Raw genomic sequence first — 24453 nt, forward strand, 5'->3', positions numbered from 1 at the left:
ATAGCAGAAAACACATCTTGATCGAGGCTTTCAAAGGTCCAGCCGTGCCCCATTTCACCATTTGCAGACAGCATTGACTGCTCCAGGTGTAAAACGATGCCCAGTACAATGAGCGCCAACATCTTAGGCTCCCACAGATGGTAGCTGCTCCGTGGTTCCGACCCTCTGTGGTTTTCTAGGCAAGGAGGTGGGGATTCTGTCTTTAAACTCTGCATCACAGCCCTGCAGCAGAACTGTGTGTTTCTTCATGTTTTGGTCCAAGGCCCAACACTCTAATTTAAGCGTATTATATTTCAACACGTATTAGTGTGAACGTAATAGCAGATCCAGGTGGCAGGCTGCATTCGTGGGGGATTTGCTAGAAGTGTTTCTTAAAAACTGTATGTGAGTTGAACTGTCACGTAAAGAATCACATGACAGGCACCAGGGTGTCATGACTGCCAACAATAGCTCAGGTTTTCCCTTCAGAGCCTCTCCTGCCATCTAAGAGGATTTGAATGCTGCTTGGCTTCAATTTCGGTCTGTTTTCTTTTGCCTTACACGTATATATGTGTTATGTATGCTATCCTATGTGCGTGCATGTTCACATGTTTAAGAGCATGCTTGTGGAGGGCCAAAGTGGACACTAGGTATCTTCCTGGGTCTACCTCCACCTTACACACTGTGGCAGGATCTCTCCCAGGAGCCTGCAGATTCAACCAGTTTAGCTATTCAGCCTCCCTGATTCTCGGGTCTCCACCTCCAGAGGACCCCGGCCATGCTAGCTCAGCATTTATGTGGGTGCTGTGATCTAAACCCTGAACCTCTACTAAGACAGCCCTCCCCCTCCCACACTTTTGTTTTTCCTGAGACAGGATCTCACTCTGTAGCCCAGGCTGGCCCCCAGCCAAAGGTGACTCTAACTGCTAGGATTAGAGGTGTGAGGCCCCATGCCCAGCTACACGTCTTATTTAAATCAACTCCCTTTTTGTCCAAAATCATTCTACCCATAAATACTGTTCATGACTCTATGTAACAAAGGAGTACCCAAGTGTGTCGGAGTCACTTGGTATTCAATAAAAGATGACAAACTCTCTTTTGGTATCCACAGGAAGTTCTGAACCTGCCCTCTGGTTAGGGGGAGAAAGTCGATGCCACTAAAGAAGGTTCTAGAACAAGCTAGTCCTGAACCAAAACTCCCCGATGGCAAACTAGAGAGATCATGGATCAGAGTGAGTTGTGAGTTTCTCTCCGTGACTGCATCCTATTCAACACTGGGAACTGTCTTGTCTGTCCAGCAGTGTACCCACTTAGGAAAATGAACTTTGCCTCCAAACCTGATAAGCCACCTTCAATCTCCAGGATCCTCATGGTTGGGAGGAGAGAACTGAATCCCACAAGATGTCCTCTGTCCTGGCACATGCAACACCCGACACACACACACACACACACACACACACACACACATTCCCCCCTCTCGTTCTTTACTAACAAAGCCCATCATGACAGCTCGTTTATTGGCTCTCCCATCCCACCCAGATCAATCCCATCCATGAACTCCCTAGTTTTCAGTGACAAAGTTTTAGTTCAGGACTAGTTTGTGCTAGAGCCTTCTCTAACACCATCTACTTCCTCTTTCCAACCAGAAGACGGACTTTGGTTTTAGAACTTTCTGTGGTATCGAGAGAGACAGACAGAGAGAGAAAGAGAGAGAGAGAGAGACTGACAGGTCTGGATTCCTCTGGGTTCCAGCCTCTAACTCTTGATCCTCCTGCCTCAGCCTCCCATGCCTGGCCATGCCTGTTGCTTTCTGATTGTGTCTGGACTCCTCAGTGTAATACAGAGTCTGTAAGTCATTTCTGAAAGCTGTCTTTGAAATGTGCATGTATGAATTCAGCAATCTGCCTTCCTCCTGAGATTCTGTCATAAGGCACAATTCAATGAAGAATCATCTTGGTAAGAAAAAAAAATTAAGTTTTCAAAAATTGACTGAAAGCAGATCATATCAAGCTGGCATGTATGCTGTAGATCGGGTGTGATGTAGATCATGTGTGTTGCGGATCATGTATGCTATAGAGCACGTATGCTGGCACATGCCTGTAATCTCAGCCTTTTGAAAGCTGAAGCAGGAGAATCAAGAGTTTGGGAATCATTGTGGGCTACATAGCTAGACCCTGTAGTGTAGAAATAGTAACAGTAATAATAATAATAAGTAATTTGGCCTGGGTGTGCAGCTCAGTTGAAAGAGTGCCTGCCTCAAATACAGAGACGTCCCAGGTTCCACTGCAGAAGCAGAGATGAGACATGTCAGAAACCTGTGATCCCAGAACTCGGGTAGTGGAGGCAGAAGGGTTAAAATGTTCAAGGTCATTGACTTTTTTAAAAAATCTTTTTAATATTTATTTATTTATTTTATGTAGATACATCAGAAGAGGGCTTCAAATCACATTGTAGATGGTTGTGAGCCACGATGTGGTTGCTGGGATTTGAACTCATGATCTCTGGAAGAGCAGTCGGTGCTCTTAACCACTGAGCCATCTCTCCAGCCCAAGGTCATTGACTTTATACTGAGCTGAAAGCTGGTCAGGGCTGCATGAGACCTTATTGTAGATAAACAAAATAATAATAATAATAATAATAATAATAATAATAATAATAATAATAATAATAATAACTAGATTAAACAGGATGGAACATGCCCTCTGTCCCCATCTCCTCCCCCATCCCAGCCACTGAAGCTGATCCCTACCAGTCTTTAGCAATGTTGAAGACAAATGAGGCTGTGAATCTAGGGCTCAGCCCAGAACATCACTGTCCCTTTAAGAACGTAGGACCCAAAACTGGTCCAAGAAAAAGTGAAAAACATAGGCTATATTTTGTCTGGGGTGGGGAAGCTTTTTACTAGACTGAAAAAAAAATAGCTCAGCAATTACGAGCACTGGCTGCCCTTTCAGAGGACCCAGGTTCAGTTCCCAGCATTCACATAGTGGCTCACAGTTGTCTGTAATTCCTGTTCCAGGGAATCTGATATTTTGCTCTGAGCCTTATGGGCACCAAGCAAACACATCTGCACAGACACACATGCAGGCAAAACACACAAACAAGTTTTTATTTTCTCCTCACACTGATTGTCTCTGTGTCACTTGAGGTCACTCACGGGTTCAGCATTCCTCAGATCTTACAGAACCATGATGGCAAGCAGGTGTGTGGGGGGGTCACACCTATAATCCTACCAATGCTCCAGAGGGATCGTGAGACTGAGATCCCCTTACTGAGACTTTGTCTCAAAATAAATAAATAAATAAAATGAAACAAAGCAAAAATTCATTGCCTAGAAAAAATAATTAGTAATAGATACACTTAAGCATTGATTTTCAAATATGTCTCCTTTTAGGCAGTGCTGGAAACAGAATCCAAGACATTTCGCACACTACTCCAGTGATGTAATCTACACCACACCCACCTCACTCCTCTCAGGACCCCTCCAGGATATAAGTGTAAAGCATTGCTGGGGGGGGGGGGCTTGGGTGATGGGTCACAGGGTAAAGTGCCCCTAACACAGGCATGAAGATCTGAGTTCAGATCCCACTGTCCTGGGAGTACAGAGACAGGAGGATCCCTGGGAACTCACTGACTAGCCAGTCAAGCCAATTGGTGAGTCTGGGTTTGGTGAGAGACCCTGTCTCAAAGGTAAGGCGGAGCCAGTGATGCGGTTCAACTGGTGTTTGCCATGAGGCCTGACACCTGAGCTCCATCCCCAAGACCAGTAGGAGGGAAGGAGAGAACTGGCTCCCTTAAGTTGTCATCTGACTCCTACTTGTGGGCATGGTATGAAAGCACACACTCATACATACTCCACACAGGCATATACACTCACAGGCATGTGCGTGTGTATACCCACACACACAATGAACACACACACATGTGCATACACATACATATATATACACACACATACCCCACACAGGTACACACAGGCATATACATGTGTATACACACATGACACAAATGCATACACATGTACCCACATACACATGCATACATATGCACACACACACATGTTTGACATACACACATGCATACACACACCACACAGACACAGACACACACACACCAGAATCATCCTTGAGAAATCCTTCTAGACAGGCTGATCTGCTGATGAAACACATTTTATTTTGCAAATGGCCTCTTACACTATAAACCACTCTAATTCACACCCCCAGGCTGTGTGTCAGCTTATGAGCCCCCAAATCTGAACACCTGGAAGCCTACACCTACCAAAAACTCCAGAGGAAACCTACCTCTATTTACAATACAAATGCACTCCCTTCCAAAATCAGCATAAAACCGGATATCCGGGGAAGGAACGGGGAGCAAATATAAATGCCAGCTCCAACTAGTGAGACAGCGGTTGTAAAAATTAATGAAAATAATTGTTACAAATTCTTGCTTTCGGGGGGCAAAAAAAAACAACTCATGAGGGCCAAAAATCTTAATTATGTCTCTCTATTAGGGGCTTCATTTCCTGGTCCCAACCAGAAAGCTTGTACCTCATAAATATGGACTCCATACACAAGGGCTTAAGCTGAAGCAAAGCTCCTTGGGATGGAAAAGTCAGTTACCACTGAGGGACATGTACGCTTGCATACACAGCCATTGTAGTAAGAACCGGGAAATGAAATGCCCGAGTGACTTGTGTTTAACACCTACATATTTCTAGGCAGTGTGCTCAGAGCTGCTGACAACTGCTGTAAAAACCCAAACAAAGACGTGTTTCCTGAGTGAACGTCGGAGCTGGGGAAGAGTTTTTAAATATCTTCCCTCCCCCTCCCCACCCCACCCCAAGGCTGTCAAACATCTGGGGAAATAACTCCCAAATCCAGCTTAGGGTCACAGCTGGGCTGAGGAAATACAGTTCATTATGAAGGGTCTTGTGTTGGAAGGTGTATGCCTTATCGCCTAAGAGACACTGCCACCTAAGCACCCACCCTACCTGCACCTGGCTTCATACAGAAAACATCCTGGGTGCACTGAGCTCTGAGCTCTGTGAAATCCTTCCCAAACAGGGGTTTGCCTCCCCCAGGTATTTATGGCTGTGCATACACCCGGGATATTTCTCCCAGGTACTCCTGGCTGTGTATGCACCTGGAATATCCACCCCCCCCAACTCATTCATCCAAGACAAAACAAGTTCAAGTTTATTCTTGATTGACAGGGAACCAAGGGAACCACAAAGACCAGTATTTGTTGTGATTTTTTTCAACTACAATAATAAGACCTAATTTTAAAGTGCTGGTCATGAGGATTTTAATACACTCAAGGAGTGGTACTAAACAGGCTAAGAGTTTTCCAAAAACATCATAGTTCTAAACAGAGCTAGCCTGCAGGCCACTGCCCTGTCGCCAATGACAGTCCCAAGGATCATGTTGGGGTAATCCTAGCAAGAACCCCATGAAGTGGATGCTATTGTGATTCCCAATTTAAAGATGGGAAACTGAGTTAGACCCTTTGAGTCTGAGCACTAGTCCCTAATGGTGTCTGGCCTTTAATCCAAATAAATGGTGTTAACATCTCAGGGTCTTACCTATGCCCTCTGTTGACTCAACACCCCTTCCAGCTGGGACAGTAAAGGGAGAGGTGCTGTCCACAAAGCATAAGAGACCATGGCCCACTGATCTAAGTCATAGGTTCCACGTCCACTTGAAGAATGTTTCCAAGGGCCATTGCCTTGACTGGCAAATTAACAACCTCAGAGCTTGACAGGTAAGAAATAAGAAAGATCCCCTGGAAGAGGGATGGCAGAAACTCCTCTCCTATTGTACATATACAAAAATCTGCCCACTTGGCTAAAAAGGTCTTCATGTGTACTTCCCATAAAGTCCGTTAGAAGTCCCAGACCCAACTAATACAGAAAACAATTTCTGTGGACCTTCAATGGACTCTTCAAACACACACCCAAATGTGTGGCTAGAGACCCACACTAGACAGACCTTTTAGTGCTTAGACCCACAGACATTCAGATTGTGCTCAAAACTCATACAACAGTCCAACGGATAAGCCTGGGGAGCTACCTGAGTTCAATTCCCAGAACTCACAAAAGGATGGAAAGAAACAACCAGCTCTCATGAATTGTCATCAAAACCCAACAAGCAATGCTCTAGCACAATGTATGGTCCCCTCGCCTGACACACAGAGTCCACATACACACAGAAATGTGACAGTGTTGGAGGATGTCCATATATCACATGTGACATAGCAGTCGGTCTTCAAGGGATCAGGATGCATTCTTAGCAGTATCTGAAGCTGTGAGTCCAAACCCAAGCATGCTCAAAAATCAAATAAGCAGCCAAGTGCACACTGTATAAAGCTAAAAGTAAAAAGGCAGGAGGGATGGGGACAGTGAATGTCCAGTATGCGTGTGTCGTAACATTACCATGACATAGAACTCAGAACACGCCAAGGATCCACAGACCCACATTTTAAAAGGTCACTTTATATGTACACACGTCTACACACTATCACCACCACCATGCACATCCTCTATGAAGGGCTTGCCTGAGGGAGAGCGGGGTATGAGATAGTAGTGGCTTGTGCCGGCTCTGGGAACCTTTAAGGCCACAGCTAAGCAAGGGCTTGCAGAGTCGGTGTGGAAGCCAGCGCGGTGGATCGGACAAAATCACAGCAACTGACCTCGCCATTTTGCCCTTGCTGGGGTCAACTCTGTTCCTTCCCTTTAAAAATCGGAATCCTGTTTGGAAGGGGGTAGGAGTTTCTTCAGAGGCAAAGAAGGAAGCTCTCCCTAGATCTGGAAGGGTTCATCCGTCACACTTCAGACACCTTTCGGTTCTGACAGAGAACCACCGTGGGTTCTTACAGAGGATGGGCGGAGGTATTGTCTACCACCCAGCCAACACCAGGATGACCTGCACTGGGTGACCCAGAAGGAAACCTGCCTGCCTCCCTTGTCAGCCTTAGAACCTTAGAACCTTTACAGCTAACTTCACCCAGATGAAGGGGGAAGGGACAAACTCCACTGAGCTCACGTGAGGGCTCTCCTGCCCCCAATGAATCTGGGCTCTGCCACCTTCCCGTCGCCACTTGAGGTGCGTCTATAAACTATGCTCTCATTCTCAACAGAAAAGGCCATTCTCGCCAAAGGTAGCACTAACCACACCTTCTGGCACAACTGTCGCCTCCCCCCAACCCCCTTTCTGTAGACTCTTGCAACCAATTGTGCACTGAAGTGGATGACTAGTTTTGGTTCTAACTAGAAAGGATAAGTGGGAGAAATCATTCCCTACCATGGATACCTCGAAAACTTGGCCCCTGCCCAGCCCCCTGGAAGACAATAGCAGCCGAGGCTGCAGGACTGTGGACCCACCCTCGGTCATTAAGGGCTGCCTTCTGCTGAGGACAGAGCGCATGCGCCCACATAAAGCAGCAGGCTGCCCGGCGGTGCAAGCAGGTAGAGACTCTCAGAGACTCTCGGCTTACCTTGTGATTCTGGTACGAAGTCACAGCGATAAAAGCTGTCTCCGGAAAGACGTGGGTGCAAAACGCAGTATTCTTTGAACCAAACCCATTATTTTCATCTGCTTTCACGATGTGTAATCGGGGCTGGTATTTGTGCATGGAGTTCAGGATAATCTAAAAATAACAGAGAAAATGAGATTGTCAGGAAAAAAAAAACAATCAAAACTCCTTTTGTTTCCAGCTAGATCCTCGCTCCTCCCCCATCTACACTGCCAATTAGCTTTATTATATAGGCTCTCGGAAAGGAAAAATGAAGTCCCTTTTTTTTTCTTCTGTTTTGAAAGAGGGCCAGTGATTTCATTTAAAAGAAACATTTCAAAAATGACAATTTCCACATTAGAAAGTCAAGGTAATATTCCAGGAACCTACCCAAAGCACACAGGGCAGTAAATCAGAATTCTTAATAAAGTTTGCTTAATAAATTAACTCTGTGTATAAGGGCACTTCCCGCCCCCAACGGGAGCCTGGCAAGTCTGGAGGCAGGAACCAGCGGGGGGGGGGGGGGGGGGGGGGGGGGCTGGGGAAACTGGACAGCAGTATGTGGCAGAGAGGGACAGGAAGAACGTATGTGCATATATACGAATCACCAACACAGCCCTCCTCAAACACCTTCTGAGGAAGGCCAAGGGCTGATCCTGCCAAAGGAGCATAGCAGTTTTAGTTTACCGGGGCTTGGTGGCTCTTAATAGAACTCAAACCTGGGTCCTTTGTTTTGAAATATGAAAAGGAGTTGTGGAGGGGGTAGGAGGAAGAGGGGACATACTGGTATAGGAGAGTAGGGTCTGTCTCCGTCTCCCTAGGACAATGGGGCAAGGGGAGGGCCACCACTGAAGCTGGGGAAGGCTGGCCTGGAAGTTCCTTTTCTCTGATTGTCAATATTTGTGACTCAGAGATGGATCCCTACATCTGCTGGAGAAGTGGTTTCGTTCTTCTCCCTACTTGAGCTACTCTGAGTAGAACTTACTCCAGCTGCTGTTGGCTATTGCTACAACCATATTATTATTATTATTATTATTATTATTATTATTATTATTATTATTATTATTATTATTATTATACCGAGGAGAGGGAGGGAAGGAGTAAGGAGGCAGAACTCCTGCATATGCATTCATCGTCAAATCCAATAAAACTGGGTTTGTTGTCCAGATGATGCCCATATTTTGATGCTGGGGTGCAGCTAAAAGTCACCCAAAACTCTCTAATGCAACAGGCCACATTTACCCATTCCCCAACCCTGCTTTTCCCACAGGATCTCAAGCCCTAGCAGCAGCAGGATTTGTCTCTGACTGTTTGCCTTGCTGACCCTGACTTGCAGAATCCCTGGCCCAATGGTGAAGCAAGGCCCTCAAGGTGCAAGATTCGACTCTTTAGTTCCTGCCTGGGGATGTCCAGCTCTAATCACACACACACACACACACACACACACACACACACACACACACACACACCATCCACCTTCCAGGCTTCTAATGACCCTGGCTGACCAGTGGTGTGGCGACAGAGAGACCAGAGAGATGCACTGGGGCCCCTGGCTTGACTGCCACAGACCACAGACTCTGGGCCTGCACAGCCATCCTCTGGGCTTAGCCAAATTGCTGTGACAGCTGGGGACAGTGTGGGGACTTCAGAATGAGGGTGATCTAATGGCCTCTAATTCCATCAGGGTGACTCTAGATTCAAAGTCGGTGTAGAGTACTTCACTCTTTATCCATGTGTTGCTGAGAGGAAACCGGGGATGGGGGAGGGGGCAGCTAAGTGGCTTGTATCTGTTGATAGGGCCAAGGACCTTCCCTGAAAATCGATCCCAGAGTGAACCCAAAAAGTACTGTCAGAAAAACAGAGGTGCAGCTTGACATACTCAGCTGCAGATTCCATGGAAACCCCTCAACTCAAGGGTCCCAGACCTCATGAGGAGGGGACCAGAGGAAGGAAACAGGCAGGGACGACTCCCCCCAACCTTGAACCTACTTTCTGATGAATAACCACAAGAATACCTCAAGCCTTCTTCTAATCCTGGATCAGAAGAACCCCAGGACACTTCTTCACTGGGATCACTATGAATTCAGTGATCTCTGAGAAGTGCTCCGGGACAGAACACTTTACCAACAACCCAACCTTCTGCCCTTCTCACACGCAGAGCTCCTCAGTGGACCATCCTGACACCTTCTTCCCGCCCCAGGTCCCAGCTGGCCTCTGCCAGCGTCACCTAGAAACAGCAGACTTCTCGTGTGAACTTATTTCGAAGTCTAACCTACCCAGACCCTCATTTCCCTAAACCTGAGACTGTGTGCACCCCCCCCCCGTGAAACCACTACCCCCAAGCAAACTGTACAAACTTGGTCATATCCTCTAACCTCTCCTGCAGCCCCGGACTTCCCTCCGTAAGAGCAACCTTGAGTATCAGATACTCAAGGGTGATCCTGGTCATCGGGCAAAGGGCTCTAAATGGGGAATTCAAAAGCCCCAAGTAACCTAGAGGTTTGGGGCTATTTCTCCAAAAGCCCGTGTTCTGTTGTTCTTGGGGGAAAAAAAAGAATGAAGCCAGACTGAGAGCACCCATCACCTAGGAGAGGGGATGCACACACTCACTGCACACACACACTGCACACACTCGCTGCACTCGCTGTACATCGTTTAGGGGGTTTGCAAGACCCCTCTTTAGAGGCAAAGAGATGCCAAGTTTTAGGGTTCTGCTCTAGGTTTGCCCTCTCTAAGCTGGGGAGGAGAAGGGAGACTGCATCGTTAGATAAAAATCTGAAAGCACTGAGCCTGAGGGGGTGGGCGATGGAACCAGAGGTCACTTGCCACCTGTAAAAGAGGAGGCATGAGACCTGAGCATTCCTCACCTAGAAGAGTTCAGTTATAAAGCTGAGCTTTAATAATGGGAACCCCTGGAGCCCCGTCTTCAGCCACCCAGAGAAGAGGAAAGACAGACAGATCTTGGGAAGACTACAGGACAGGCAGGGGAGAGAGTGTCCTCTCAGTTTGAGAACCACAGAAAGCAAAGAAATGGTTTGGGGGGTGGGGAAGGGAAGAAGGCCTGAGACAAAAAAAAAAAAAAAAGTGGGACTGGATAAAATCCCAATTACAATAAGAAAAGGACTGACAACCCAGCCAAGGGTGGGTCCTGCTTGAGGGAAACTGGATGCTGGAGAGAGCCCCAAGGCTATGGGAAAACGGGGAGGGGGGTGGACAGAAGATAGAGACCTGGGTTGAAGTAAGGAAGGAAATGGAGGGAGTTGTCTGACACACTGATGTGGGGGCAAGATACTTACATGTCCAAAAGGGTCCAGGTGGTTGTTGGTGAGCTTAAGTTTCTGGAAGGAGACAAGCTGTCGCATCCAGTGGGCTCCGGTTGCTGGGGAGTCCGGGTGCACATAAAGACGACCCGGCATGGCAGGTTCGGCTTTGCCAGTTACCGACCTAGGTGATAGAGACGGGAGCTGTAAGGCTTTCCACTGGCCCGAAGGGGGCTGCTATGAGGGCAAAGTTCTGGGTGCATTCTGGTCTCCTTCAGACATGCACAGCCCCCACTGCCCCCAGAGCACCCCAGACTGTATCCAAGAGAACCCCTGGCCTGGCTCTTTTTTCTTCACATCTCCCACGCCTTCCCCAGCCTAGTGCCAGAGTGTGTGGGGCCTCAAAGTCTCGGCTGCCCACAAAAATATCAGCGGTATCTGAAAATGCGCACATGCAATACGATTGGGAAAACACAACTGCTTTCAAAGGAGCCAGCCTCTTGCCGCCTCTGAGCTGTTCACTGCCCCTGAGGAGCAATGGAACCCAGGCATGAGTCTCTTCTGCTGACTGTTTTACCAGTAAAGCCATTGGCCAGTTTTGCAGTTTCATTTTAAAAAAAAAAAAAAAGTCATGTTCAAAGCAGGTAACTCATAAAAAATAACCGTAAATGATTTTATGTCCCCCAGAAATATATGCAGTACTCGGTTTAAAAAAAATACTCTTAAAAAAAAAAGTAAAGAAAGGGGCAGCCCCTGTGAGTGTAGAAGTATACAGGGTCCCCCTCGATTCCCACAGCCTCTGTTTTTAGGTGTATGAAGTGGGAGCTAGTGGCTGTGGTTCTTTTTTATGGAACCTGGAACCGAATCGGTACAAAAAGCCTTGAGCTTTTGGAGATGATGGTGATCGTGATGATGATGATAATAATGATGCATTTTCTGTTCCAGTTGCTAGGGTGAGATAGGTATCACAGTTTCCTCTCAGCCCTCCCTGCCCTTTGGAACCCTGGGACCTACCATTTGTTATCGGCGAATTTATATCTGTGGTCGTCTGCTGGAACTATATCCATGAGAAGAATATACTTCGTTTTGGGATTAAGGCCAGTCACCTTCACTTTGTAACTAGGAAACATCCTCCTGGGACAGAGAGAGAGAGAGAGAGAGAGAGAGAGAGAGAGAGAGAGAGAGAGAGAGAGAGAGAGAGAGAGAGAGAGAGAGATGGATGAAGGGGAGGAACGCACAGACAGAAAAAGGAGGGGGATTGTGCCAATGCTCAGAAGAGCGGGTCCCAGATCTTCAGCCGGTTTCACAGAGAAACGACGACCACTGGCCCCACTCCATCCTCAGTGAGATCCAGACCGGGTTTCCCCTGAACTTACCGGGAGGAGCAAAGAGCACAGAGAGAAAGGAGGCAAGCGCTGCAACCCCGGGAACCTCGGAAGAAAGTGGGACCCGGGGTTGTTGCCTATAGACTTCTAAGTTTAAAGAGACTCGCTTTCAACTGGATAATCTAGTTTTCGGGGTGAGGAGGAGGTTCATTCAATACAAAGCTAGCCACTTGCTCACTCAAGGCCGAGGCTGCCATTCAAGGTGGCACCCTAGGGACAACTTGAATACTAACTTTAGTCCTCTGTCCCCAGAAGCGCAGGTTAACCGGGGCTGCCAGAGAGGTTCCCAAGTTCTCCGGGTTAGTGACCAGCCCCGCATAGCCAGCGTGCGGTCATTCTTAAATGGTCTGCAACTTCTCTACGGGCGCTTGGCAGGTTTCCCTGGGGAGCTTAAACTCCCAGGCACTCAGGAAAGAAATTCCAAACCCTTCCGCAGTCAGTTTTTTGAAGGAGAGCCGACGCCAGAGCTAGAAAGCTGAAGGCACACAACCGGTATAGAACTCGGGATTCTTAAGGACTCCCCCATGCCTTGGCCCCACTAGAATTTTTCCCTCAACGATTGCTCCAGAAAGCAAGGGATCCGGCTGGATTTGCGCACCAGGACAAATCGCTGGGCCTAGGTTGGTGAAGCGTGGGAAGACGAGCGAAAGAAGGCTTCTCCATCACAGGCCGGAGCCTGGACCTCCTCGTGTTTATCTGCCCCAGAAAGAGGCACCAGAGACAGCGCAGGCCTTTTATAGTTAAATCCTCTCGGCTCCAGCGAGGGGGAAAAGGCAGCCGGCTGGGACTTTCCCTCCTGGGCAGGATGGGAAAGGGGAACTCAGATGTCTGATATAAACAGACCCACCGCCTTCTAGTTCACTAGAGCCTCGGGCTGAGCGGGGGAGCCGACATTGTTTAATTTCAAGAAATAATAAACGTCACCGTTGTCAGTTTATTGAGGGCGGCTTGGGCTGGAGAACCCGCGGAATCTGGAAAAATCAACTCCACCCTTTGCTTTTACGCACCCGGCAGCTTGGGCCTACTGCCCTGGCCCCTGTCTCTTCGCACGCTTGCACTGGGCAGACTCCTGGCCTCTTAGATCCTGGAGATGCATGTAGCTCAGGCCGGCCGCCGGGGAAAATGAGTACATTCCCCAGGCGCGCGCGCGCACACATGCACACGGGAGGCCTGGAGTTTGAATTGATCTGTCGCCTTCTAACCCCAGGCCTAGCCTAGCCTAGCCTCTCTTTCTGAAACTCCTGCCTTGAAGAGCAGTTTTTTTTCCCCCGAGCCCAGCACGATGGCCGATCGGGCTGTGTTTACTCCTGTCTGTGTACAGAGCTCCAAGGAGCTCCCCGCTCGGTTTCAAAGACTTCACCCGCTCTCTATAAACAATGAGCGAGGTAGCGAATACATTCAACAATCCAGGGTTTGGCAATCATTGGGTGGGACCCTGGAACTATTCCAAGGTCAGAGAAGGTGGGAATAGGGGTTGGGGGCAAGGGAGCAAGTACAAGTCTAAGAACTCACAGTCCTTCTCCAGTTCCCTTTGCTTCACCTTTTCTCCCTAATCCCTCACCACCACCCCTCTCTGTGCACTTCAATCTTCCTATAAGACCGGGAAGGAACATCCTACCCAGAGGTCAGCATTTGGTCCCCATCCTGCCCAGGACTTTTTAGCCAGAATGGACTCTGAATAAATATTGTCTCTATTCTATTTTTTTCTCCCAGTCTCTTCTTTCCTCGCCCCCCCTTCCCCGTCGCCCCCCCCCCTTCCCCGCCATGGCTGCCCTCCTTCCTCCGCGTCAGGAGCTGGCTCACCTCCCTGCCTTGGTGATAATCATCTCGGTGCCCACTTCATGGAACTTCAACCACAGTTCTCTTTCATGAAGAAACACCTTGATGCCTTCCATGCCCTTGATAGACAGAGAGGAAACATTTCAGTGATGGGTCTTAGTGGGCAAGCCTTTTCAAAGTCCCCATATATGCTGAGGCCCGAGTATCCCCCCCCACACACACACACACAAAGTCTGTGTGTTCAAAGAAAGACGCTCCCCCTCCTGTCTTCTGAGGAGAGGTGGGGACTCCAGAGCAACACAGGGCGTCTGCCTACAGCCCCCTAGGCGAGCTGAAGCCTGTGTTCCACAGCACCTCTGCTCTCGGTACCTGGTGTCTCCTCCACCAGCTTAAGGCCTGGGAATCATCCCCCACCACAGAGCTCCTCCTTAGAGGACCAGGCCATCTAATTCTGATCCGTTTTTAGCTAAGATATGGTGGGAAAGGAAATCAATCGTAGAAACTTCGAAGCTATGCAAATGCGCTGCTGGGTATGAATGTGATTCTTGTGAAAACAAGAATTTTCAGTATGATTGTTATTATTGTTGTTGTTGTTGAAAACAACGTCTTTCTCTGCAGCCCAGACAGGCCTGCGATTCACTATGCAGCACATTTATGGATATCAAACTCCTGGCAATCCTCCTGCCTCACCCTCCAAAGTGCTAAGATTCCAGCATATGCAAGCCACTATGTAGAAATTTTCCATTTTAAAAAAGTTTTTCTTCTCAAGAACAAAAAACTATTTTTTATGTCTATATTAAAAATGTTTCCAAGCTCTTGCTATAACTAGCAACACTGCCCAGCCTTTCTTTGACTTGGGGCAGCCACTGAAGCCTTTTAACATTTTCCCTTTCAACTGAAAGTTATTTCTAAAAAACCAATACAGACATACACACACACAAAAAAAAAAGATACAAATTTTCTTTTTAAAAAAATATATAAATTTTTTTCCTAACTATTCTTAAGCCTCTTTGTTTTTATTAAAAATTATATACACATCTATTGGAAATGATCTGGAGATCAAACCCATCTCTGTGGTCAAGCCTTCCTGATCGGCACCTAGTGACACCTAGTTTTAAACCTACTTAGCGCACCCAAAGCTCTGGGCGCTCAGATATCATACTACAGGGTACAGCCTCCTCCCTCCACTCAGAACCAACTTCCAGCCCGCAGGAGCTCTGGGCTCCGGGTGCCTCGGTCCCAACCCTTGCGTGCTCTCCTTAGCGGGTCAGGGAGCTCCTCCAGGCCCCGGAGCAAGATAAATGGTACTGCGTGAGGGGCGAGGCGGGCTGCGCAGAGCAGGAGAGCCGAGGCGAAGGCTAAGAAAGATCTAAAGAGGGTCAAGCCATCGCTCATGCCGGCCTGAAGCGGCCCGCTGACCCGACCCTTAATAAGGTATACCCAGGGCAGCTGGGAGAGAATTATCTGGGCCGTTGTTAGCTGACCCCAAATAGTCGGATAATTGAGAGCTCTCCAATAATGTAAATAGGTTTCTAAAATACGCAGGCCATAAAGATAAACGCCTCGATAAAGTGGATTGAAATAGAGCCGAATTGGGGGAGATTGGATGAGACTAGCCAGGAAGTGGGGGGAATAACTGGCCCTGCCCGCCCCCTGCACCGCTAGTGGAGAGCTGGGCTCAGGCCTCGATCTACACGCTGGGCCAGCTTTTCTTACCTGCTGGGTGAAGGCCGCCTGCGGGGATGATGGAGACTTGCTGGGAGCCCCCAGAGCACTCTCGGGTTTCGAATCGCAGGACCTGTCTTTGGAATCAGGCTCCAGAGGCGTGCGCGCCAGGCCAAAGCCCTCATCTGCGTCGGCCATGGTGCGCCCGGGTTCTTGTGCCCGCGCGAGGTTCTATTCTGGGGACGACAAGAGAGAGAGTTGGAGAGTGTCTAGGGACATAGAGGACAGCTGTTTGACCCTTCGCGCTGAAGAAGGCTTCGGAAAGTCTTTTATATTGTTAGACTTTCCGACCACGGCACAACGGCTTGCGAAATACCCGCTTCAGACAGGGAGGAGGCGGCAAGGCCCCCCGCATCTCCCCTGCAGGCTCTGGTGATAAGAGAGCTGTCCGTCAAATTTGTCTGAACTCCTGGAAGAGCCAATAAAGATAAGGCGTCGGTATTTTTGGAAGCCATCGGGTAGAAACCCAAAACAAAACAGAAAACAAAAACCCTGTGCCCCTTTGAGAAATGGTCTTTGTCGAATTCAAGAGGCCAGGCCAGCGATTTCTTTAATGAAACCCCCTAAGAGACATTATTTCTCACAATAGACAAAAGGCCCAGAATAACCCGCGTCTTGCAAAAATAAAAAATAAAAAATAAACCAAAAAACAGGGGAGTAAGAACTCAGAGATCTACCCGGAGGATGAAGTTTAAGAACCCTCTCATCCTCTGTTACAGGCCTTACGACGACAAAACAGCCTTTAAAATTACGTCTTCTCCTCCCCCAGACCCTCAGCAATAACGATTGAAAATAGAGAAACAAACAAACAAACAAATAAAAGTAGCCAGAGGGAGCTAGAGACAGATCTAGATCAGAGACTTGTGGCCGGCTCTCCGCTGGCCGGCAGCGGGCTGTACCCTCCCAGATCTTTCAGATCGTTGGCTGCGGGGGATGGGGGTAGGCGTTTTTTGTGGAATAAGCAAGCTAAAGGGAACTTCTTTGCGCTTCAGTGGGGCTGGCTAACTCAAACTGCCGGCCTGGCTCCCAGTTGGACAGCCTAAAATCAGTCCCAGATAAGTCCTGGGCTGCAGACACTCAATGGGCTGCTAGGGACAGAGGTGGTTGGTAGGGCAGCCCGGGATTTCCACCGAAGAAGATGAAGTTCTTCTCTCATCCTCCTTCCGCAAGGAAGGATTTCTACCACCGCCTCTACCTCAAAACACCAGAAGACCTCACGTAAGACATGGCTCCCCACAATACCAGCAGCTTCTTAGGCAAAAAGCCTGAATCCCAACCTTGTTTGAAGCTGCCTTAGACCTAAGCCGGGCCACGGATCGTTTCTGAGGCCCAATTCTGCCGTATTTTAATTCCTCTGGCCTCAGGAGCTTGGGGGAGACGGTTCTGGGAGCCCCCATAATCTTCTCATAACAAAGAAAACCAGGGCTGTAGCCCCACGCGCTCTCCCATTCACGGCCAGCCACAGGGAGAAACCCACCGGAGCCCTTGCCAGGATCCCGGGAAGCTCAGGGGCTGGCGGAGACGAGCAAGATGTGGTTTGACAGAACCAGGCCGTGTGCTTTGCAAGCCTCAGTGCTGATCCCCGAGTTGCGGCAGCCTCCCGGCTCCCTCTCGCTTTAAAAGGCTCCGGTAAATTTTCTGCAAGCGAGACTCTGCAGAATGCCAGACAGGGTTGGAGTCCGCCATTCTCCTCCGCTTTCCCGGCCGGCCGACTGTTGCTGCCTGCTCCCGCCCAAGCCTCCCCGGCCATCTGTTAGTACGGTTACCTCGCTCTGTACAGCGGGATGCATTCGCCACCGCCCCTCTTCCTCTTAGCAGGAAAGCCGGAGGCCAGGTGGGGGTGCAGGCATGATGTCTCTGGAGTTTGTGCTGAGGACTGCTTGCCCAAGCTAGCCGCTACAGTTGCTACGATGGAGTACCCACCGCTGGAGCCTCTCAGCGACTGCCCACCTCCAGCCCACACCTCCTCCACGGCTCACTGCTGGCTGTTCGCTAGCCCCAAATACTTTTAAGTTGTCGGGCTCCAGAAGGGCTTAGAGGAACACAAAACTAAATAGCAGATCTGGGAGCATCCTTCAACCCTCCAATCTCCGTATCCTGCTCTGCCCTTGTACACCCCCAGAGAAGAAAAGCTGGGGGACTCGAGAGAGCCTTGGGAATCAGCCAGCTGTTTTCAGAGAGACGCTTTCAGGGGTTAAAGTTCCAGAATTTGAAGTATGACTCCTCTCTCTCTCTCTCTCTCTCTCTCTCTCTCTCTCTCTCTCTCTCTCTCTCTCAATCTAACTCAGCTGGGATGCTCACAAAGTATAGAAATTGCTTCTCCAACTCGCCCCCTCCTTATTCTCTCCTCCCCTCTCCTCCCTCCTCCCACCACCTTTCCCACTTTTCCACTAGATAGCCCTCAAACTCTTGAACCACTACAGGACCCTCGGCTCTAAAACTGCTGATTCCCCACCCCCACTCCCTTCCCGTTCCCTTTATCCTTCTTCCATCTCAGTTGGCTGCTCTGAGCCAGAGCTGCAGAGAGGAAAGAAGAGTAGGAGGGAAGAAAGGAAAGAAGGAAGGAAGGAAGGAAGGAAGGAAGGAAGGAAGGAAGGAAGGAAGGAAGGAAGGAGAGCACCAGGAATCAAGGCAGAACTTTGGGAAGCCCAGCAATTTCAATGGCCCAACGCTGCAGAGAGAACCAAGGCTGGATGCACCAGGCGTTTGCACACGCCCTCGGGCCTCTTCTGCAGCCTCACCCGATTTCTGTCTCCGATGCTGACCTCAGACAGAGAGCGGCGTGACCCTGCCTGGCCCCATGCGGAGCCAGGACTAGCTGCTTTGACATCTCTCCTCCACCTCAAACTCATTGCCCCCCAACCCCAAGATCTCTAGGACTTGGGAGAGAAGGTGCCTTAGGATGGAGGAACCAAGATCAAAGATGCCAAGAAATCCTTGTGTGTGCTGCTGCCCCCCCCCCCAAACACACACTGGAGTGTACACAAAGCAGTGCCCAGTTTTATTAAAATAATCAGTCACTGAGGGCTGGCTGGGGGTTTCAGCTGCCAGTGCTCCCTGGCCTGCCCTTCGCCTCTCTGAAGTCTGCAGTTCAGAAGGGTGAATGAAAGCAGCCCACAGCAGAGACACTGGAAGTAGGTCTTGCTATGAGCGGAACCAGGCTGGGGCAGCACAGAATGTTGCTTGAAACAAATGGGCAAGATCCTATTCTGTTTCTCTCTCCAGCTTCCTTATATCTTCCCAGGACGATTCTTTTCTGGGACTTTAATTAGAGACTAACCCTTAGAGCCAAGGACTGGGGGGGGGGGGGATGCCCTACAGGACTCCAGCAACAGCTTAGCCTCTGTGGCTGCAAAAATTGCAGGCCATCCCTTCAAACTTTCTCCAGGGGACTTTTCAGTTGTAAACATGGGACAGCTACAAGCAACCCCACCCTCCAGCTTCCAGGTCTGTTTTTCACACAGACCCTGGCCAAGGCCAGCTCCCCCCCCCCCCCGGGTGCAAACACCTTCTTCACTCTTCCAAAAGTCAGCTAGGAAGCCTTTGGGGCTGAACGGGAGGTGACTTCAGTCTCCGTTGGAGGACTGAAAGCCAGTCTGACCTCAGGATGAGAGCCTGCATCTCTGGTTGAAGGAAGGGGAAATCCAGTCAGACCTCACCAATCCCTTTTACATTCGCAGAGATTTGAGGATAAAATTAATCCCCATAAATAATCAGCAGGCCCTTCCCGAGAGGGAAAATCTGGCCTTCCCCAAGCCAACAACTCAGCCAGATACACTTCCTTCGCTGAGCTTAGAGGTGCATGAAGCCAACCACTAGGCAATGTTGTCTTTCGTATTTTTCTTAAAACCTGGTGCAAGGGATCTGATCTAGTCTTGCAGGTGTTAGAAGATAAGATCCAGTAAGGAAAGGGTTCAGCCAGGCTTAGGTAGGGTGGGAAGCAGGGGCTCTGGGGAAAACTAAGGCCGCCCTGAAGATATCTGTCCCTCCCTTTAGTTCCCCCCAACAAGACTCACCTCCAATAGTCTCACTCTTCCTTCAGCCCAGAAGCCAAAAAAGGTTTGCTCACTGAGGTGAGAGGTAGCTCACAAGGAGTTTTGAAAGGACATCGCCCCCAAAACCCCCGCCCCTTTTAAAACGAAGGCTTCTTCCAGGGTCTGTCAAGAAAAGCAAGTACCTCCCAGCTTGTCGTTGGTTTGTGGTCTCCGACAAATTAAATATTACTGTTTATTGCCAGGCATACCCCAATAAAATAAAGAGGCAACCAGGCGATAGCGACTATCTCACCAGCCGCTGCTCCTATAGGGCTTGGAGACGTCACAAGTCACGCAACCAGCCCGCGCCCGCCCGTGTCACGCTTGACTGGGGGCAGTGGGAGGCTGCGTTCTCTCTGTCTTCGTTTATCAGGGTCTACTGTAAGACGCAAGTCCAGCATGCCTGAACTTTGGGGAAAAGAAAAAAAAAAAAGAAACCCAGAGCCCCCCTGGAGTAGGGAGTGAGAACAGGAGACACAAATAAAAGCAAAGTCGATTCTCTTAGAGAGAGCAGGAGAAATGAGGACTGAGACCACCTTAGCCCCCATTCGTAAGAAAACCAATGTTTTTTCCCAAGGTTCCTGGCAAAGGCTTCTTACTTACACAGTTCTATTTTTCTGACGAGGAGGCCCCTTTAGCTGGTTACATTTGGGATGCCATATCTCATGCCCAGGTCCGTTCCTGTACTAAAATAATTACTGGGGGGGGGGCTATCTCAGTAGATATAAGTTATCTTAGATGTCTGCCATGCCAAGGTTCCCCGTAGAGAGAAAGACCATACGGTACGCCTCTCCTTCAGTGAGATCCGGGGATGCAATGGGTCCCAGAGTGGCCAGACGGGGGCGGGGTGCGAGTGTATGGTGGGGCGGGGTGGGAGAAGGGCTAGAGACGGGTGCACTGTGCGGAGGGAAATTGTTTTTCGGCGCCAGATCCTGCAGAGGGGCGAGGCGCTCTATTTTGTTTTGTGGGAATCGGCAATTATTTCTAGTTGGATCAATGAGCACAATTTCTAAGTGGTCGGGTGGGTCTGCGTAAGCTTCTACGTGCATTTAGAAACCCATTGGGTTTTGAGTTACGAAACCGCGCAGACTTTCTCCCAGCCCGGCGGCTCCCGGCAATAAACTAGGCCTGCCCTACACGGAGCAAGCGAGCGCCAGGCCTTCCCGAGGGTGAGTCCCCCCTCCCTCCCCACCCTCCCCGCTAGCAGCCCCAGGGGAGCCCGACTTTTCATCTGGACTTGTCTCCAGCTTCGCGGGTCTATCCTGGGGTTTTGCGATCCCCAAAACCTTAGGATTCCCAGAAGCATGACCTGGTTTTGGTCGTGGTCCACCGAGGATTGGAGCGGCAGTGACACGGGCGGCCCAGCAGCTGCAGAGCCAAGGTCAGGCCCCAAGAGACAGCGGGCAGCAGCCTGCAGCACGGACTCAGGACACCAGCGCTCATCCCAGTTCTTTTCCCCAAGAGTCCGTCTGTCCGGCCTGCTGCTCCCGCTTTGCTTTCGTTTCCCAAGCGAATGACTCTGACCCCAAGTCCAAGAATGCAGTCCAGAATCCTCATCCCCGTGCAGGGTGGCCTGTAGGGCCGAGGCGGGCGGGAAACCCAGACCAAGGGTGCCCTGCGAGTTCCTTTCACTTTCCCCCTTTGCTCGGTAATTTCGGGTACAACTACCTGGACCAAGTCTCAAGGGTTCCTTCCACCCTAGAACCCTTCAAGGGTTCATGGACTGGTCCCGTGCTCTGGAGAAAGCAACCTCCACGGGAAAACACCACAGCCTCAAAATGGATCTCAGCGTCCATCTCGTCCCCTTTACCCCCATCCTCTGTTCGGAGATTCTCGAGAGGGAGGCAACACACCTCCCCTTTCTTCCAGGAGTTGCGCTTCCCGGTCTCCGCTCCCCGCTGGCTTTTCTCCCCGGGCAGACTTCCGCCCCTTGGCAAAATTTCCGCCTTGATCTTAAATACCTTTAAAGACAGAAAGACCCGGAATCCTATTAAAACAAAACAACATAAGGAACCATTGCTGTTGGTATTGTTAGAGTTGTTATTGTTGTTACCTACGCTTCCCCCTTTCATTTTAAAGTAATGCAGAGGAGAGCAAGCTGGAACAGAGACTCAGTTCAGTATCCCTCCCCAGTGACCCCCGGCCCTGCCTCATTTGGGTCTCCTCCTCTGGGGTCAGAAAGTAGAGAGAAGAGCGTACAGGCCTGGGAAAATTAATAAGAATTCTAACGACAATAGAAACGACAAGAAAACTAAACTTTGGCCAACTTAGATCGCAGAAGGAAGATTCCTGGGGAGGGTGGGAAGGTTTTTTTCCCCCCTCAGGAGGTCACTTTCCCTCTTGCCTAGTGAAATCTGACTTTATTATGATTTTTTTTTCCCAGGACTTCAGGAGGGCTCTTCCCGATGTTTTATTTAGCTCCCAGCCTCCCAGCTTTGGGCCTTCGGGAAAGAGCGTCGGCTGTGTTCGTTACTATTCGATATACCCTTCTAATATCCCGTTGGTTATGATTACAGCTCTTGACTACATGGGTGGATGGGTTATTTTGTTTTTTAAATCAAGGATTACAAGATAAGAAGTGGAAATGTTTCTCTAGGCAACCAGCTGTTAGAGGAGACCTTACTCCCTCAAAGTAGCAGGAGGGTGCGGGTAGAACTTGCGGCGAAAGGACCTGCTGTCCAAATCACCCCTAATTTGGGTGGTCACCAGTCCCAAAGAGTGAAGGTCTCAACTGAGATGACTTGGAGCCTCACAGGTTACAGGGGCTGCGCTGAACCCCGGGAAATCTGAAGCCGATGAAAGTTCTGTGGATGTAGACACTGTTTCTACACCATCAGGGGTCCCAAAATGTGTGTCTATGGTGACCTTGTTGCCAGAGACTAGGCTAATAACTCTAAGCCTGGGGTCCCCCTTTGAGTGAAAAGGAACCTGTCTGGATCCTCCATCCCCCCCCCCCCACGACTAAAAGGTTCATGGAAACTTAGGAGTGTACTGTTCTCTGGGGCTCTGGAAAAGACAAATTTTCTTTGGCAGAAGGAATGGTGTCTCGCTGTCGACACGAGAGACTATTTTTCTTGTTCCCTTTGGGGGGGGGGAAGAAAGCAAGAAAGAAAGGAAAATTAAATCCACACGTGTTGAGCTTACTCAAAGGGCCAGATTCAAAACCAGAGATGAAACTGCACCCTATTCAACGCTGGCCTCCGGGAGGGCCTTTCCAGCCTGCCTCCCCCAAGAAGTGAGGTGTCCCACCAGAGAGAATCTGACCCCAGTTTCATAAAGGGACGTGTGTAGGTGCGCATGGGGGGGGGCGATACCTCGTCACCCCAGATTGGGGGAAACAAAGGAGAAATTAGGAATTGTTACCTCTGGACACCAGCTCAGTGTGATACCTCTAGACTCAATTCACATACACACAGAGGCCAAAGCCGGCCAAGCCTGTGGTTTAGGAAATTACGAAGGTCAAATCAGACTTTTGAACTTGGGCCTACACTTTCAAGAAACATCAGTTTATCCACACAAATGCAGGCACCAGGTCTTCGAGGATAATACTGGTGGCCTTCGCTAGCTTTTTCCCCCTCCCCTCAGGGAGTACACAGTTCTCAGTTGGGGTCCACTGAGGAGGCAGGAAGCAGAAAGAGTTGATACTCCTGACTGGAGCTGTGCATAAAAACTTTGGTAATGACTTTAAAGAGGTGAAGGGAGGTGGGGGTGTGGGCGAGGGTGAGGAGGGAACCCAAACCCCAAAGTGGAGGAATCAGTCACCGAGACGGAGACGATTGCTTGGTCGAGACCTCTAATTTTTCTTTCCCATCAGCCGGGGCTGCAGGGCTGCTAGCTGCCCCCTAGTCAATCCCTTCCAGCCCCACGCAGCCCTGATAGAAGGCTCTGGAAGCAGAGACAGATTGTCCTTCTGTCCTTCTGATCACAACAGGAAGAACAGTGGTGAGAAAATACACAGGTCCATTCTGGGTGGGAGAGCCTGGTTTCATGGTGGACTCTGGGGTTTCCTGATCCCTATAGCAACCAGGAGCAACCTATAGCACTCTCTACAGTGGAAACTGGAACCTGAAGGACAGTCCAGTCCCTCGGTGTCCGGTGGCTTTCCCAAGAAAATTGAGCCTGAATGGGAACCCTTTTGAGTGGTGACCCTTGGTGGAGCCATGGCCAGGTCTGAGACTTTAAGGTGTCCACCCTTAACCCTCCTTTCCTTCGATGGCCTGGAGCAACCTCTTCACAGGAGGAAGAAGTCAGAAAGTAGAACATTTGACATTAATGGTAAATGGCACTGGGCTATGGGTTAGAACCGACGGGGGAGGGGTAGTGTGTGGGGGGGAAAGAGTTTGACAATGGACTTGACAGAGAAAATGTTAAAAGAATATTCTGGTTGAACTGTTCTTTAAATTTTCAGTGAGAGGAGAGACAGTGTTTTTTTCTGGGGGTAGGGGTGGGTGGCAGACAATACAGGCTAAATTTCTTGAGTCCGTGAGAGAGGCAACAGGCTTCGAGAAAGAATGAGGCACTGCCCTTCCACCCTAGACAGCCCAGCTTGGCAGTAAGCAACCCAGAAAGACAGAAGCACGAGGGCCATGGGGACAGAGGTTCAGACCCACTGGTGTCAATATAGGCCCCAGAGCTGAGGGATGGTACTTTTGTTGCATGCCATGGGTGAGCCCCACCCCGCTTGGAACTGGCGGGGGCGGGGCGGGGGAGGTGAACAGTTGCTCATCTCTTCCTTACTAGGATACATCAACCAAGCTCCCAGCCATTTGTGGGTTCTAC

General features: G+C 49.6%; 1 protein-coding gene across 1 annotated transcript in view; it reads right to left on the reverse strand.

The window, feature by feature from the left end:
* Positions 1–15805, reverse strand: part of TBX5 (T-box transcription factor 5) — a gene marked incomplete at its 3' end in the record, with an annotated part of 45232 nt that extends 29427 nt beyond the window's left edge. The window contains exons 1-5 of the mRNA XM_080940741.1: positions 15632–15805; positions 13940–14034; positions 11766–11885; positions 10788–10935; positions 7474–7626 (exon numbers count right to left, since the gene is read on the reverse strand). Of these exons, the coding sequence (XP_080796867.1) occupies positions 7474–7626; positions 10788–10935; positions 11766–11885; positions 13940–14034; positions 15632–15778 (663 nt within the window). The 5' untranslated portion in view covers positions 15779–15805. The remainder of the gene's footprint in view (positions 1–7473; positions 7627–10787; positions 10936–11765; positions 11886–13939; positions 14035–15631) is intronic.
* Positions 15806–24453: the final 8648 nt, after the last annotated feature.

The sequence above is a fragment of the Micromys minutus genome (assembly GCF_963924665.1).
Source record: "Micromys minutus genome assembly, chromosome: 29".
Taxonomy (NCBI): domain Eukaryota; kingdom Metazoa; phylum Chordata; class Mammalia; order Rodentia; family Muridae; genus Micromys; species Micromys minutus.